The sequence below is a fragment of the Astyanax mexicanus genome, chromosome 5 (assembly GCF_023375975.1).
Source record: "Astyanax mexicanus isolate ESR-SI-001 chromosome 5, AstMex3_surface, whole genome shotgun sequence".
Taxonomy (NCBI): Eukaryota; Metazoa; Chordata; class Actinopteri; order Characiformes; family Acestrorhamphidae; genus Astyanax; species Astyanax mexicanus.
Window position 1 is genome coordinate 26,897,167 of NC_064412.1, and position 17,197 is coordinate 26,914,363.

Genomic DNA, 17,197 nt, shown 5'->3' on the forward strand with positions numbered 1-17,197 from the left:
TGAATAAACGTGGCGTTTGTTGTTAAATATAATATTTAAACCCAGTTTGGTTAAACTGGTCTGTGGCTGTTTTAATGAAGTGGGAGAACATGGCGGATCCGGAAGGAGAGTCATTAGAATCATGGCTCAGTGAGTAACTTTCAGAATAAGCAGATTTTAATGTTGGTTTTAATGTTTTATCGCATTTATAATGGATGTGGCGGTTCGTTCGCATGTTTTGCTGATTTGTCGTTGAGTGTGGGATTTAGAGCCCGTTAAATGGGTCGTAGCTTTGTGGACGCTATAGTGGCTAATAGAAGCGGCTAGCTGTATGAGGTTAGCAGGTTCGCTAAAGCTAGCTGTGTTTACATTAAAGTTTAAAGGCCAAATAAAGTAAATACGGCCCCTGTGTGTTAAATTTCCGCTCCATTTAATCGAGAACCTTCCAGTAAGTTCTCCAGAAGGGTTCAGTTCCCTCTGTGTTGTGGGTTTAATGTTAAATAGTTAGCTGGCTGCCTGCACTAACTAGCTTTGTTTAGCTAAAGTAGTTAGCATGGTTGGCTAGTTAACATAGCTATCCCTAGTTCTCACAGCTGTTTGCAAACCACTTTTTATTTTTTTTTTTAAACTACATATTTCGTCGTTTTATTCGTTTTTAAGGTGTAACGTTACCGAAACGTGGCAGAATTATATATTTTATGTTGTCTATGCAGACAAAGCCACAAACCCTTCCAACAGACAAGAAGACTGGGAATATATCATAGGATTCTGTGACCAAATCAATAAAGAACTTGAAGGGTAAGCCTGTGTTTAGAATTCACTCTTACGTGTGTTTTAGAGTTTTTATTTTACTCTGCAAAATATTAATAACTCTATACTATGTTTCTGCTCTCAGCCCTCAGATATCAGTGAGATTACTAGCACATAAAATCCATTCCCCTCAAGAATGGGAGGCACTACAAGCTCTGACTGTGAGTTGCTGCTGTTAATATATGTTTTGTTTTTATGTAACTAGTAAGGTTGGGCAACTAATTAAATGTATGTAGCTGTCTAATTCAGTGTATTTCTTTTTTTTTATTCTGTAGGTTTTAGAAGCCTGCATGAAGAACTGTGGGAGAAGGTTCCATAATGAAGTTGGAAAATTTAGGTTTTTAAATGAATTAATCAAAGTAGTATCACCAAAGGTGAGATTCAGTCCTTCTGAATTGTTGGCTGTATGTTTAATTCCGAAAAAAATTAAAATAACACTAATTTGTATGTTTTTATTATGTTTTTCTACAGTATTTAGGAGACAGGGTGTCGGAGATAGTGAAAAAGAAAGTCATAGAGATGCTGTTTAGTTGGTCGGTTGCTCTGCCCGATGAGACAAAGATCGCTGAAGCTTACCAAATGCTAAAGAGGCAAGGTAGCTATTACAGCACTACACAACCTGATCCATGTGACTGTTTCAGAAACTTCCAAAGCTACTATATTTTGTGCTAAATGCAGTTCTTATACTCCTTCAGGCATTGTGACGACCGATCCAGAAGTCCCTGCAGATAAGACTCTGATTCCCTCTCCACCTGACAGGCCACTGAATCCTGTCTTTGAAAATGAGGAGAAGAGTAAAGTAAGAAAACAGTTATTTTTATTTTCCTGCACATATACATATATTTAATCATAATTCTCATATTGTAAATAAAAACTTTATAGTTATTACTACAAAAAAATTTTTTTTCTTGGAGCCTCAGATTATTATTATTATAACTATAATGCAGGACACCATCTTTTTTCCCATGTAGCGTCTCGCAGAACTTCTGAAAAGCAAGAAACCAGAAGATCTACAGGAGGCTAACCGCCTTATAAAGAACATGGTGAAGGAGGTAATCTGAGTTTTTTTTTTATCATTTAATCACCTCTGATCTCCCCCCATGATTAAAAAATAATGCATTTTTGCAGATGCTCCCCAAAAAAAACTGTTTGGCAATAACTTTGGAGTAGTTTACCACTACTGGTGTTTTATGTCGAATCCAACCAAAATATTTTATATATGTTTTTAGGTCCCAGGTTAGCATTGTTAGTGATCCTGTCAGATAACAATGCGTTGTACAGTGTTTTGTACATACAAAAACCTTGTGGATGTGTTTCAGGACGAAACAAGAGCACAAAAAAATGCCCAGCGCACCAGCACTTTAATGGAGGTGAACAACAGCGTGAAACTACTGAATGAAATGCTGCAGCACTTCAACAAAGAGCAATCTACCCAAGAGGACAAAGAGCTTCTTAAGGTATATAATCAGTTTATATTAATCATTTATATATGGGAATGTTCGAATAAGCAAAATATATATTGGATTTTAATGTTAGCTGATATTAATGGTTTAAACCTTCAAATACATTCTCTTTCTGAAATGTCCTAGATTTTAAAGCTAGCTGTTTTGCTGGTTGCCATTTATATTCACATTTATTTTCAAACTGTGGCTTTCTCAAATGTAAAATAGTTGTTTGTTTTGTATAGGTAGTGGTTGGAGTAATTAGGATTTTTTTTTCTTTGTAGGATCTGCATGATGACTGTGATAAACTGAGGACAACAGTGTTTAAGCTGGCCACAGAAACTGAGGATGACGACAGTAGTTTAGGTAAAAAAAAATAAAATAAATGTGATTTATTTTAAAACAAATCCACAACTTGCTCATTTTATAATTTTCTTTTTTGGAAATCCATATATTGGGCTTACACTCACTGACCACTTTGTTAGTAACCACACCCTCGTGTGTCCATTCACTGGACCCTTTATAAGAATTGCTTAATAAACTGACCACTGATGAAGGGTTAGATAATAACAACACTAATGATGCTTTAACAGATGAGCTACAGTCTCTAAATGTAGCTGTGTTTTTAATATTGTGGCAATTTTCCCCCCTGGTTTCCAGGTGAAATCCTGCAGGCGAGTGATGATTTGTCACGTGTTATTAATTCCTATAAGAACATAGTGGAAGGACATTCTCTCAGAGCTGACACGTCTGCATCTCCAGCATCAGAACGTAAATATAATAGTTCACGATTAATTTCCTCACATCTGCTCTTTTGTTTTTTCCTAAGTTAAGTTATAGCTTTAATGAACACATTTTTATTGTCTTACACTTTATTTGTTTATGTTTTTAGGCACCAATAATGGAAGTGCGTCAGAGATTTTAATAGACCTGGCTGGTTTGGACCTTCAAACTCCTTCACCTCAGCATCCTCCTCTTCCTCCGGCTCATATCCCACCAATTCCAGATGACCTCTTTACATCTCCACCAGCCTTTGAACCTCTACGTCCCTGCCCAAACTCTTCTTCTGCTCAAGCAGTCTTTCAAATCAGTGTGAAAGACAATCCTACCCGTCCAATTACGAATGAGAATCCAAGCAGTCTGTCTCTCCTTGATGAAGAACTGATCTCTTTAGGTGAATTTTATGATTTTGTAATTACAGAAATTCATGTGGACATTTGTGTGTCTGTGCTGACAGTGACATTTTGATACTATTAATTATGCATTATATGTAGGACTCAGTGATCCAGTCACAATACAGAGCTCTCAGAAACAGCAGAAGGAAGATGAACTTAACATCCAGTGGACGTCCTTACAGGTACTGATACATGCACGTTAGATGACACGATTTAGTTTGATCACATTGCCTTTTTTTGAAGATGCTTCAGTGTACCAATGACAACACAACAAATGCTTTTTTTATTTTTTGAATTAGTTACTATCTGAGGCATTTCTTCAAGATTCTGAGTGCATACACTACTATTTACTGAAGATTTAGCATTAACTGGCAGTTAAATATAATTTAATTCTTTTTACCTTTATAACACAGTGAACATGTACTAAAATAACTTAATTAATAAGTCTTATACATCAGTTGTTATCAGACACGCAACTTAATTTGTTGAGATGCATTCAACTAGTTCAATCCATTGTAAAGTTTCATTGTCATGTAAAGATTTGTGTCCAAACTGAGCAAAATGGAACATTTGGCTAAATATTTACAATTAAATAACTTCTATCTTTTATCAGGTTCCTAATCCTGTCATGGATCTGCTTGGTACTTCTTCTCCATTAGACCTCCTCCAGCATGCAGCTCCAGCTTCAACTGAACCTACCTCAGCTAAAGACTCCATTCATGCCCCACAGCCTCTTGGAGCAGCAGCTTCATTCCCTTTTCCTGTTTCGGCCTCGTCTGTGTCCAGCTCATTTCAGGACCTCGCCCTTCTGGACCTGGGAAAGCTTAGCAGGTGGATTATTGTTTCATAAGCCGTTAGAAAAAGTTTTTTTCCAGTCTTAGGTATAAGATTTGAACAGCTGTAATATATATACTGCAAATATTATACTGCAAACTAAAGCTATAGTCACAAAATGCAATATTGTATGTACATTTGAAGAATTTTACAGAATGTTTCTTTGTGGTAGTTTTTTGTGGTAATGTTCTTTGGCATTGTTTTACTACACTTGGCATTGGTCTCAAAATGTTGGTGTCGTAAAAAAACAGTAGTAATAAACAATTTTGTTATAGTTTTTGAGGAAGTAACTGCAGTCACCAAATACTGTTTCTTTTTTTCTGACTTCAGTGGCAGCAGTGGACTGAAGATTGGTCAGTCAGCACCTTTACCCAGTGGAGTCAGCAACAGTCCTGGTGTACCATCCTCTACACAGCCCCAAAATTCAGTTTTCCCTCCAGACAGCACTCTCCTCCACCCTGTTTCTCCCCCTCTGCTGGGCAGGCAAGGAACTGCACCCACACAGCCTGACCCCTCCTTGACCAACGTCTTTGTGCCACTGGACTCCATCAAACCCAGTGAGTCTTGAAAATCTTGAAAATTCTTTTTAACTTTATACTATTAAGATTAACTTAAATAGTAAAGAGCTTGTTCATGTGATGCCAACTCTGCCATTTTTAAGTGATCTTTAATGTGTGCTCAGAGGGATTCCAGTCATGTAGCTAAACAACACAGATCAGAACAGTTATGAAAGCTTTTTTTTTTTTTGAACAGAAGTACTTTTATTGCATAAGTGGCATATACTGTTAATAGTACAAGATCACTGTAATACAGATTTAAGCCACAGACTGTATTTTCAGTACAATGAAATAGAACAGTTGTACATAAACAAAAGAAAAAAAAAAAAGAAAAAAAAACATCTTTGCGGGCAGACATCTTATAAAACCTGTGCTCTACAGTTCGGAAAGATAAAAAAAAATTAGTAATAATAATTACTCATACTAACATCTGTCTAGTACTTTCTATATAGTATATTACTGTCCAGTACATATATACATATACACATCAAAGCGCATTTGCACATCTGTACACAGATACTCCTATCTACAAACACATAAATGCTCATACCCATACATACATGTATCCTTTAACACAATCTAACAGGCTATTCTGTCAGCTCTAGGTATGTAATCAGTGGCTTCCACCTTTTCCTAAATAAATCAATGTTTAAGTTTAACTTTGCTGTTATTTTCTCCATGTTATAAACCTATGAAAGCATTTTTAAGGGTGTTTTCACACCAGCACTATTTGGTCCTGTTAAAACGGGCTCTGGTTCATTTGTACCCTGGATGCGGTGTGAAAATCATATTCATACTCTGGTCCAGACCAAAACAACCTCACCAAGACCCACAAACGGAGGTGGTCTCGGTCCAGTTCCAAACAAACTCCGAAACGAATTCACACTTGTGGTGAGCCGTTCACGAGCAGACCCACCTATTAAGTATACTCTTCATGTGTGTGCTAAAAAGCTGGTCATGCGCAGGTTAATTTGATATATTACCCAGACAATTACCACAGCTATGAACAAACACCATCTCTGCTGTTGCTCCATGTTGCTCTAGCGTTAAGTTCTCACAGCTGCATGTACTACGTGGACATCTGCACTGCACATCTGATTAAAAACACTGTAAGTTGAAAATGCAGTTGAAAATTTTCTGTGTTGTGTTAAAGCAGCTTCACACTGCACCAATATACAAACTGGTCTGGAACACAGAACATTCTATATATATATATATATATATATATATATATATATATATATATATATATATATATATATATATAATTAGTTTCTTGTATCTTGTAACTTGTGCAATAAAACTTTTGCTAAATATCTCTTTGAATACTTAAACATTGAGTATTTTAGGTTTGTTTATAGTTTTTATGGACCTATCTATTAAAATATTTACTTTTGTAAAGGAAGCAAAAATTTAATTTAAATTTATTAGCGTATCTATTTTTAAGGTCTTTTTTACATTCTTTAGCTATGTTTCTGATAATAAAGTCTGATTTCTTAATATATTGTGTAATTTTGTGGGACAAAGTAAACCCGATAAAATAAATAAAAATAGAAATACCGTGATATACCATGAAACCATCAGAATCTTGAAATATACAGTGATATGCATTTTTGGACATACCTCCCAGCACTGCTATAAGGATAGAAAAATAACTGAATGTGTTAATACATTATTTAAAGAGTTTAATATAGAAAACTGAGTGTAAAGAGGTTTAAAAAAAAACTAAACGTTGTTGTGTATTAGGTGGAATGGTATATAAGGTGTTTAAAGAGCAACATCAATGTTCCTCAGGTAAAGAAAGCCCTGTGACGGCCTATGATAAAGACGGTGTGTGTGTCCTGCTGCACTTTGCATCTGAATGCCCTCCTGGACGGCCTGATGTGTTGGTCATGGTGGTGTCCATGCTAAACACGGCTCCTCTATCTGTGAAAAATCTGACACTACAGGCAGCTGTTCCAAAGGTAAGAGTCTAAATTTCAGAGTCTGTCATCAGTCATTTAATGTTATATTGAAGTATATGTTGAAGTGTATTTCTATCACCAGCTCTGTCTCTCTACTGGTACTGTAAACATCACTGAAATGCACCACTTAATTGCCTAATTACGCCACAGTAGAAGTTTTCTAAATTTAAAAGCGTGCTAAACAAGGACCACCTGCTTATTTATGCATTTATCAAAAGCATTATACATATTTTAAAAGTAGCAGAGCATTTGACACTATGGGTTATAATGGATATTTTTATATAATGAACAAACTTTTTAATATCATTTTCTGTGTTCTTGAAAAATGTTCAGATCTCGATTTGTTTAGAAAATATATTGTTCCTTCTCTGTGGTTAATCAAATATTACTTTGTATTCAAAACAAGATATTAAAGTAATCCAAATGCTTTCCCTTAATTACTTTTGCAAATCATTTAAGTAATTTAATTAGTAATCAGTCATTTAATTTAATAACAACTGTGAACAGGATGTGTGTGTGTGTGTTAAGCTCAACTGTGATCATTTAGTCCTTCTGCTTGTGTTTGTGTGATTAACAGTCTATGAGAGTGAAGCTGCAGCCACCGTCAAGCACTGAGCTGGCCCCCTTCAACCCAATACTGCCCCCTAGTGCCATCACCCAAGTAATGCTGCTAGCAAACCCAATGAAGGTAAATGTAGATCTATCAGATATTTCAACTGCAAAACATCCACTTTCCCTGTGAGAAAAAGCAAACACAACTCAACTTAATACATCATAACTTTTTATTACAAACTTCATATCTCTGTACCTTATATGAAAAATACACGTTAACCCTTTATGGCATGATTTTTCTCCTTAGTCTTTTGTGTATATATTAAAAAAATATTTACTATTTTGACTTTTGATAATAAACTGATCATTTAAATCAGATGTTTTAGAGCAAGGAAGCATCCAAAATGTGCTGGAGAAAAACCTTGTATACTTGCATAATGTTGCTCAAAAGCAATAGATAAAAAAACACTGTTTTACAAAAATATAGTTGGAATATAAACAACCAAATTTACATATTTTGCAAATATACATGTTTGTTTATGACCCACTTTGACACCTCATTGTATTGGATGTAGATATGCCTTGTAAACATTATACTAAAAAGAAATACAAATTAACTAAAAAATATGGCAACACTATGCCATAGAGGGTTAACAAAGCATTCAGTTAATTATGTTTTATTCCATTTAATTTTTCGGACAGTTGCTTTTGAATCAATTCTTTAAATCTACAATATATCCTGCCAAAATCATTTATTTATGTATTTATAATTGAACATTTGAATGTAATTATTATTTTATTCATCTAGGCATTCCATCTTGTGGATCAAAAAAATGCTTGAGATGCTGCTTTATATTAAAATGAATAAAAGACTAATTTTACACATGACCTGCAGTGTCCCTTATTAAGTGTTACACAGTTTAGAATAAAAACAAAGATAAATGGGTAATAATCAAATTAGATTTTACTAACACATTATATTAATACACATGTAATCCATTTTGTGCCTTTAGGAGAAAGTGCGGATGAGGTACAAGCTGACGTTTGTGCTCGGAGATCGGCAGTGCACGGAGACGGGGGAGGTGGATGCATTTCCGCCGGTGGAAAAATGGGGCAGACTGTAACTTGCCTATTACAGCATAGGTTCTCAGTTCTGCTTCCAAAGAGTTTGCTTAATTCTGACCTGACTCACCCAGAGCTTCAGAAGAGCTGGATAAGTTCAACTAGCATTGGAAATAAACTGTAAAGTAATCTATATCAGCAGAATATACTTGTTATATTCCTGCACTAAACTCTGTTTAAAGACAAACTCCAGAATTTGCTGCATCTATAGCACACATTTGATTAACGAAACTTGCTTATAATAGAAGCTAAGTGCTAGTCTGCTCCACACTGGAAGTATAGGAATACAGGATCCAGATCTATTCCCAAAGTGTTCTACTATTCATATTGATGTGACAGAATCTGAGAAAATGCCACTCAAAACTCAACTACACTGATATAAACTTACAAACATTTTACTTACTTATAGAGGTCTATCATATTTGCAGTTTCATTTAAAAAAAATCATCTTTACATGAAGAATTGTTAAAAATACATAATGTGCATAAACAATTATTCACAGCATTCAGCAGCTGCTTATTAACATCTATTATAAGTGAATTTCCAGTCCGCAGCTGTTTGGTTTTGAAGTAACTGACTGGCTGTGATAATGGCTTGTGTGCTACAGACAGAGCAGATGGAGACTAGGTAAATACTGGAGAACTTTTTTAAAACTTTGAACAGTTGAAGCTTTCTATAGAGGGGACAGCTGGAGCTCAGTGTTTCCTGCTAAACGAGCCCAAAGCCAAGAACATTTATTAGATCAGATGTGTTTGAAAGTGCACAACTATCTCACCAGCATAAACCATTAGTTTGGAATTCTACTGATTACAATCCTCTGCATTATTTAGTATTTTGGGTGATCTTATTCAGAGTGAGGTTTGGTGTGAAATTGTGCTTCATTGTAGAGAAATGTATTGATTTATCACAACTGTAAAGAACTCCAATGAAGTCAAAAATTGTAACAGCAACCTGGCATTAATCACCATGATACAATGTAAATATACAACACCATTTTATTTACATCTAAAGTCTTATGGGTTTTATATGGCATGTTGGTGATGGTAAAATGGTGGCGAATATGACTATTTTTACAATTATTTTTTTTTGGAAACGTTTTTTTGGTTCAATGCCTTGGATATATGCCTCCACCATTGTAATGAAATGTGATTTTGAAAATAGATTGAAGATACAAAGCCATCTAAAAACAATTTAAAATAGTGTATCAAGCACCAGACAGTGCTCAAACCATCAGTTTTAGTAACATTTTAGATCCATTCACCACCACTGTGAAAACAATTATAAATTAGTATGTTTCTCTACAATTGATCATTTTACACCAGTTCCAGCTTCAATAACTCTGGTCTCAATCTGGTCTGATTATAACTGTGTATTTATGACGATAGTTGGAATTTTCTTTAAATGTTATTAGCATTAGTTCTGTCGTCTGTGAACATCTAAAATAACTGAAACTACTGAAGCTGAGTTTGTTACAGATGAATTTGCTGCCTCTTTCCTCAAATCTGAATTAAATGATACATTTGCAGGTGTCGATTCCATTAATTACAGAATTATATCTGGCCATAAAATTTTGTATTAGTGTGTTATCTTTATTTGCTTTAAATATTGTTTACAGTTTGATGGCTTCCGGTGTTTCTCTGTATTTATTTGTTTATTGTTCATTTACATGCGTGCTCTGGGATTTATCAAAGATTATTATTTATACTGTCAAATTATATTTTAATAGAGTTATTGCAGTATACTAGTGCCTGTTTGGGCATATTTTTTTCTTTTTTTGGACTAGTTCCAACAGTTGTGATGTCATACAGTATTAACAGCATTTGTCAGCTGTAGTTTGTGATGTGGGTTCACTAAAGAGCTCTGCAGACCTTTCAGAGGGTGACTGGTATTTTGAATTTTAAGATCATCAAATTGATGATATGTAAAACTAACACTATACATCTAGGTGTTTTAATGAAAACGGTCAATAAAAACTCTTTTGGATATTGCTGTGGGGTGTGTTTCTTTTTCATTAGTTGTTTTTTTTTTTGGATTGTGAGACTGTACCCATACTTCCTTTGCCCTTTTAATGTGGTACAGTAACCATGCTTTCACTGTTGTCTTTTAATTTGGTTAGGTTATGATACAGTAATCATGCTTTCATTATAATACAGTTTATACTGAGTTACATTATGCTACAGTAACCACACTTTCACTATGAAACAGGGTCTGCTCTAATTAAGTAAAATTTCGATATATTTTTTATACTTTCACAATGAAACAATTTCCTCTCTTTTAATTGAGTTAGATTGTAGAACGGTGCGTACACTTTCTTAACTACAGTACAGGTTCTGCTCTTTCAATTGAGTTAGATTATAATACATACTTCCACTTTAATACAGTTTTTTTCTGTTTTAATTAAGTTAGATTGTGATACAGGACCCATAATTTTACTATAGTACAGTGTATTTTCTTTTAATATAGTTAAATTGAGATTGAAGTTCACTATGTTACAGTTTCTGCTCTTTTAATTGAGATAGCTTGAGATACAGTACCCATAATTTCACTTTGTTACAGTTTTTTTTCTTTGAATTAAGTTAAATTGAGATACAATATCCATACTTTCACTTTGTTACAGTTTGTGCTATTTTAATTGAGTTTGATTGAGATACAGTACCCATACTTTAATTTTGTTACAGTTTCTGCTCTTTTAATTGAGTTAAATTAAGATACAATATCACTTTGTTACAGTTTCTGGTCGTTTTATTGAATTAGATTGTGTTACAGTACCTATGCATACAATCTGTGCACCTAATCTTTGTGGAACTCGGCTTCTGGCAAGTTTTTCGGTATATCTCAAATGACCCCTTGTTCCCTATGTAGTGCACGTCATATGTAGTGAAACTATAGCTTCTTTATCCTGAACGTAGCATTATTTGTCCAACAACTAACCATCTGACACTGTACATTTTAATACATGGCTGTACTGAACATTTAGGGTACTACTTAGCAGCAAAAGTATTACTTTCCTCAGTCATTAGTGCACTATATAGGGATCATGGATCCATTTGAGATGTACCCTTTCTCTGGCTCGGGTTTTTGTTTTGCGCTCTGGAGTAGCGTAGCGTGATGAGGTCAGTTCCTGCGCCAGGTTGAGTGGAGAGCAGCTGCAGTAACTATGGCAGACGAGAAACCCAAGGTGAGAAATGAGAGAAAAACGACCCAAATCCATTTATATCTGCTGTAAGTCAGACTGTACATGTTTATTCTGAACTCCAAGTTCAGTCTGAGGGTGAAATACCCAATTAAAGCTGCGCGTTTCTCCTTATTGTGCTGTTTAGGCTGTTAGCTGCGATGCTAACAGTGCTGGGCCGGCTAAGCTACCTTCTTACATTTCGCAGATAATTTCGATAATAATAAATTAGTGTATAAATAACTATATATGTAATAATGGGAACAAATATATGTTATTTTTATAAGTGTGGAGGTTTGTGTGTGTATATTAGAGTTTAAAGTCCGACTCGAGGTGTTTTAGTGCATTGTTAGGCTCTGTATGGTCTACAGGAGGAGCTGCGCGGGGGATCGGTTGATAATCGGTTTGGCGATATTGAGACTTTCGATTCTCTCGATCCACAATAAAAAAAGACACTCAGTTAATATTAATAATATAAATGTTTTATCATTGCATATGAACATCGTGATTTGATTTGATACCAGTTAAAGTATTTCAAAATTATGTCCTAGAGTATTGAAAAATTATAATTCACTACCAGAGTCTGTAGTATTCAGTCTTTTTGAAACAATATACCTGCATGTTCACCAAATAGTTTACTGATTAAATGTCTAAATTAGGGCTTCAGCGATTAGTCGATATAATAAACAATGTTGATTATTTAAATTTGTTGACTACAAATGTCAATGTCAAATAATTGTTATTTTGTAACAGTCCTGCATTACACAAAGTGCTTGGGACAGAAGAGCAATGGGGGAAAAATGGCTCAATCACACATTTTACGCTCAACTTAGTCTGTCTCCAAAAGTGCCCAAACACATTACATATATTATCACTAATGTCAGTACTTTCCACATTTAAACATCTAGACATTTAAATGACTTTTAAATCTCATGTTTAGCTGTTTGTATTGTTTTTAGAGATGGAGGACATGGCAAAAATAACCCTTGACTAAATGACTAATCAAAAAAATAATTATCAGATTAGTCGACAACCAAAATAATCATTAGTTGCAGCCTAAATTAGTCGAAATTAGATATAGCATATGTACACTATTAAAGTATCCCTCTCTTGATTAACCGGCAAATGTATACATTAAATGTCAAATCAGTAAATGCATTCACTTTCGTCCTCTTGCATTCAGTTCAGTAAGTGAGGCCCAAGCTATGTATGTGATTTAAAAAAAAGGGAAAAATATATTGATGTTTAAAAATAATAAGTATTAATGTAAACATTTTGTATTCAACATTGAATATAAAAAACAAAGGACTAGACATATTTATTAGACAGCAAATTTAATGAACAACCACAGTATATTTTGTTAGCTATACAGTAGATTCTGAAATCCTCCTGTTTCCCCTACTTTGTTGACATACTTAAACATGTCATGATTTATAATGTACTATATATACTGTACTGGCCAGGTAGGGCTGGGCGATATTCTTCAAAAATATAAGTGATTTCTCAGTTACAATTTTTACTTTAAAGTCCTCTGGCAACTTCTGTATGCAAAGCTGTACAATCTCACTTATTCTATTTCCAATTAATCAAATTAATTCGATTAACCTCCCAGCCCTATATCCCAGCAGTATTGTGATAAATTTTCTTGTTGTATCAACAGTATGCTTTAATATGCATATTAAGGATATCATCAGTGTTTAAAGTACTCAGACACAACTATGGTATATATACCATAATAGAGAATTCTGTTATATTTAATCATATGCAGCAAACATTAAGTAAAAACCCTGTGCTATGCACCAAAGAGTATTTAAATAGCAGAATCTGCCACTGCTAATGCATTTTGTCTGCATATTTTGCATTGTGAAAATCTCTTTAATTATCAGGATATAATATTTTTACCACATCAACAAGTAGTGCATGATTACGTAGACCAAGGATGATGGCTATTCTGGGCATATCAGAATTTGATGTAGTCCCTTAACAAAGTACATTGCATTTTTAAAAACTATTGTGTGTAAACACCCATTATCGTTATTTTCTCTGGTTTTCTCCCAAGGAAATGACTATTTTTTTTTATCTGTAACTTTTTTCAGGAAGGCGTGAAGACTGAAAATAATGAACACATTAACCTGAAAGTGGCCGGACAGGACGGCTCTGTGGTCCAGTTCAAAATCAAGAGGCACACCCCACTCAGCAAACTGATGAAGGCATATTGCGAACGACAGGTAAAAACATTTACTGTATATTTACATCTGTTCATTTAATCAACCTCTTCATTCAGAGGCAAATGTATAGAAGTAGTCAAATTAATACAGATCAGTACATTTAATACAATGCATCACCTAGCCCACCGCCCACCATAGTGCTGTATTTAAAGAAAACAGGTTTTTAAACTATTAACACCTTCGTATCTTTGGCAAAGTAATAAAATAGAAAATTTTCTTTGAAGGATGATTCTTTGAAGCTGAATGTCTCTTTCTTTTTAAGAAATTCAGCATTGTTTAGGGTGGTATCTAAACCCAGTCATGTTTACAGGTTACATATTTAGCATTTAAAAACACCTCTCAAACTTCCTGAAAGACCTTTCTATTAAGAAATGTTAGTGTTCTCTTTAAATGAGATAAAATAATTTGTTTCCTGAAACTAGAGCATTATTGGAAGGTAGTGCTACCTGCACATCCAGAGTTTTGGGAAATAAAACCTTGTCTCCTATCTATTTAGATTAGACCAGGAAATAACCAGATTACCAGTTATAATGTTCACTGTGGACCAGTTCAGTCTGTGGATATTTATTCTCTGTGCTGTGGTTAATTTAAAAAATGTAAACATTACAACTGTTTATATGTTATTAGTTTAGGAAGACTTTGATTTGGACAGGAATCAGACTAAATTATTAGTAATTGATGCAGACATCCTGCCTCCCAAAGGTTTCACTTAATTGTTCTTGTAAATATGATGTATGGCTGTTTGATATGACCAAAACTTGATATCCTGACATAGGCCATTTCTTATCCTGACAAATGATATACATGACAATAATGCACATTCTGTAAAATAAAAAAATAAAAAACACATCCAAAACTTATTTCTTAAGTTGAATTGCAAATATGTTCTCATATTTTTTATATTTATCCTTGTTTTTGTTTAAACAGGGGCTTACAATGAGGCAGATCCGCTTCCGGTTTGATGGACAGCCTATCAATGAGACAGACACACCTGCTCAGGTATGATCAGCTCCTTGTTGTATGATTAGACTAGGGGTGGGGGAAATTTGATTCTTAGATGCATCTCGATCTGGCTGTGGACGATTCTGAATTGATTCACAAATGCCAGATTCAGACCTGCCAGCTTGTACGAAAGGGGCACGCATTTTGACCTCCTAGTACAATTACGTATAAAGTGCCTAAAGATTCCCACTCCTACTTTATACAATTACTATAAATATGCTTTTCTGATGTTGATGGGCCACACTGGTACTGTTTTTTTTTTTTTTTTTTTTTTTTCAAAAAGTTGTTTTACTGAATTCATTTTTGCAGCCATAAACCACACACTTACTTCCAACAGAAACTTTCAGAGTATTAGTACTCTAATACTATTTTACACTAGAGTTTCCAGTGTCTCAGCAAATCACTTATATTAATTAAACACTAATAAAGATAGGAGAGGTGGTTGTACATCTGGATGACTTTACATGTACTTTCTAATTCACTAGTACTTTTAATAGTGAATGGAATTTCTGTGTTTTCTGAGCCTACCATTTTGACCTCAAAGAGGCACTGGCATTAACAAGCATGAGCTAACTAACATGCTGATTTTTGAAAGGTTGTTACTCAGGTCACAGGATGAATTATATGCTTCAGTTCATGTGACTGTTTTGTTCTTTGTTTTTGCAGTTGGAAATGGAAGATGAAGACACAATTGACGTATTTCAGCAGCAGACGGGCGGTGCGATGTAAAGCAGCAGCTACCTCCTTCTTCCCCTTGCTCCCACTCTCTTCCTGTCCCTCCATCCCTCCACTTCCTGCGCGCCTGTATGTTCTTGCAAGCTAACCTTCATGCCAAAACAACACAGACTGAAAAGCCAAGTCTCAGATACAAATGGACAGTGTTTTATCCTCACCTCTTTTATCTTGCGCTCTCTCGCTTTCTCTTTTCAGTCTTATTATTATATGAAGAGTTAAGTCATCATACATTTCAGAGCTTTGTGGACCTGCGACCAAGAATAACGCCGTTGATCAGGGTGTTCTGTATTGTTATTTTTGTTTTTCAGGTAGTACAAAAGAATGGTCAAGGTTAAATCACCTTTCTTTTGTTTTATTCAAAATGGTTGGCTTTTGTATATCTTTTATATATGTTGTAGTTCTCTTTTGTACCCAGTCAGTTTTATTCAGTCACATTTATGATGTGTTGAAGTAGTTTTGTGTTAGAATAAAACAATTGTATAAAATGACCCAAACCATGGTTGGATTCTTGTTTCTCAAATTGTGTTCAGGTATCAGATTTGCACTTGATTATCTTTTTAAAGTATTATTTAGTATTGTCTTTCTGTAATCAAAATTATGCCTGTATTAGAAACTTGAATTTGAACTGTTAATCCTGGCCCCAAAATTAATGCTTCCAGGTAGTGATTCTCAGTTTAAATCATTTACACAATGTAAATCAATCCCTGAAAACTAATTTAGAGTTTAGCTGTTAAAGTTAATAGTATCAGCAGTATTTATTTCAGTGCAAACTGAAATAAATGCATAATAAAAGATGCATTCATTTTCACTGTTGGAATTAATATGCATATACAACTGTGTACATATACAAGTATTTTTTGTTTGTAGTGTAAAGCTGTAGCTTCCATTATTTATCATTTACTTTATTGTAATCAGCTGTATTGTAGGGAGAAGCAGTGCAGATAAATCATATTCTTGATCCACTATACTTAAATGTAAGAACTCCAAAAGATTCAGAACATTAATGTAATACTGCTCCTGGCTTATACAGCCATATGATTTCTTTGTTTCTTTAGCCACCAAAATTCATGTTCTTGATTAGGGCAGCACTCTCCTCTATTTGTTGTTTTTCATCCTTTGTTCCACTTATTTACTCCTATAAACTTTTAACAACAATCATTCTGCATTTCCATTAGGAAATGGTCTTCTCTAGCTTCTGTCAGTGGGTGGTGTAAATGTAATATTACAAATATGAACCAATAATATGTCTGTTAATAATTTTACCCAACGCGGAGGTCCTCTCTGACAAGGTGTTCACAAATACAGTTGTGTGAAGAAGCCTGAAGCTTTAAGTGTAAATAAGCCTCATCCTCCATATAGAACACCCACAGAATCTCATTGCCTTGAAGCCTTTTAGACAAATATGTTAACAGGCTCTGCTTTGATTGGCTACCCTGTATTGAGCTACTACAACCCGAAGGTGTGAATATATTAAAATGAGTGTTTGTAAAAATAAAAACAAGTGAAAAATCATATGCTGTCCAAATTAGTTGCTCCTCTTAGAAACTTGTTTTGAAACACTTTAATGGCAAAAGGAAGGAGCATTTAACGAAATGTGCCCTTTAATAAGAGGTTAGTTACTCTAA

At 34.5% G+C, this 17,197-nt stretch overlaps 2 protein-coding genes across 2 annotated transcripts; both read left to right on the forward strand.

The window, feature by feature from the left end:
- The first annotated feature begins 37 nt into the window (after nucleotides 1-37).
- gga3a (golgi associated, gamma adaptin ear containing, ARF binding protein 3a) lies at nucleotides 38-10,418 on the forward strand. Its single transcript, XM_007257130.4, has 17 exons — nucleotides 38-129; nucleotides 693-777; nucleotides 875-950; nucleotides 1,065-1,163; nucleotides 1,261-1,384; nucleotides 1,485-1,588; nucleotides 1,761-1,841; nucleotides 2,109-2,246; nucleotides 2,516-2,597; nucleotides 2,892-3,002; nucleotides 3,124-3,405; nucleotides 3,506-3,588; nucleotides 4,020-4,237; nucleotides 4,571-4,797; nucleotides 6,592-6,761; nucleotides 7,339-7,449; nucleotides 8,327-10,418. The coding sequence occupies exons 1-17, from the start codon at nucleotides 75-77 to the stop codon at nucleotides 8,435-8,437; spliced, it is 2,157 nt and encodes a 718-aa protein (XP_007257192.3). The 5' UTR covers nucleotides 38-74; the 3' UTR covers nucleotides 8,438-10,418.
- Nucleotides 10,419-11,506: 1,088 nt separating this feature from the next.
- Nucleotides 11,507-16,060, forward strand: sumo2a (small ubiquitin like modifier 2a). The gene is made up of 4 exons (XM_007257129.4): nucleotides 11,507-11,613; nucleotides 13,704-13,835; nucleotides 14,763-14,834; nucleotides 15,504-16,060. Exons 1-4 carry the CDS (start codon nucleotides 11,593-11,595, stop codon nucleotides 15,564-15,566), a joined length of 288 nt encoding a protein of 95 aa, XP_007257191.1. The 5' UTR covers nucleotides 11,507-11,592; the 3' UTR covers nucleotides 15,567-16,060.
- Nucleotides 16,061-17,197: the final 1,137 nt, after the last annotated feature.

Coding starts and splice junctions, on each gene's coding strand:
- sumo2a (XM_007257129.4), top strand. CDS start 11,593: ATGGCAGACGAGAAACCCAAG. Junction 11,614..13,703: donor TGGCAGACGAGAAACCCAAG/GTGAGAAATGAG, acceptor AACTTTTTTCAG/GAAGGCGTGAAGACTGAAAA. Junction 14,835..15,503: donor AGACAGACACACCTGCTCAG/GTATGATCAGCT, acceptor TTGTTTTTGCAG/TTGGAAATGGAAGATGAAGA.
- gga3a (XM_007257130.4), top strand. CDS start 75: ATGAAGTGGGAGAACATGGCGGATCCGGAAGGAGAGTCATTAGAATCA. Junction 3,589..4,019: donor TCCAGTGGACGTCCTTACAG/GTACTGATACAT, acceptor ATCTTTTATCAG/GTTCCTAATCCTGTCATGGA. Junction 4,238..4,570: donor GACCTGGGAAAGCTTAGCAG/GTGGATTATTGT, acceptor TTCTGACTTCAG/TGGCAGCAGTGGACTGAAGA.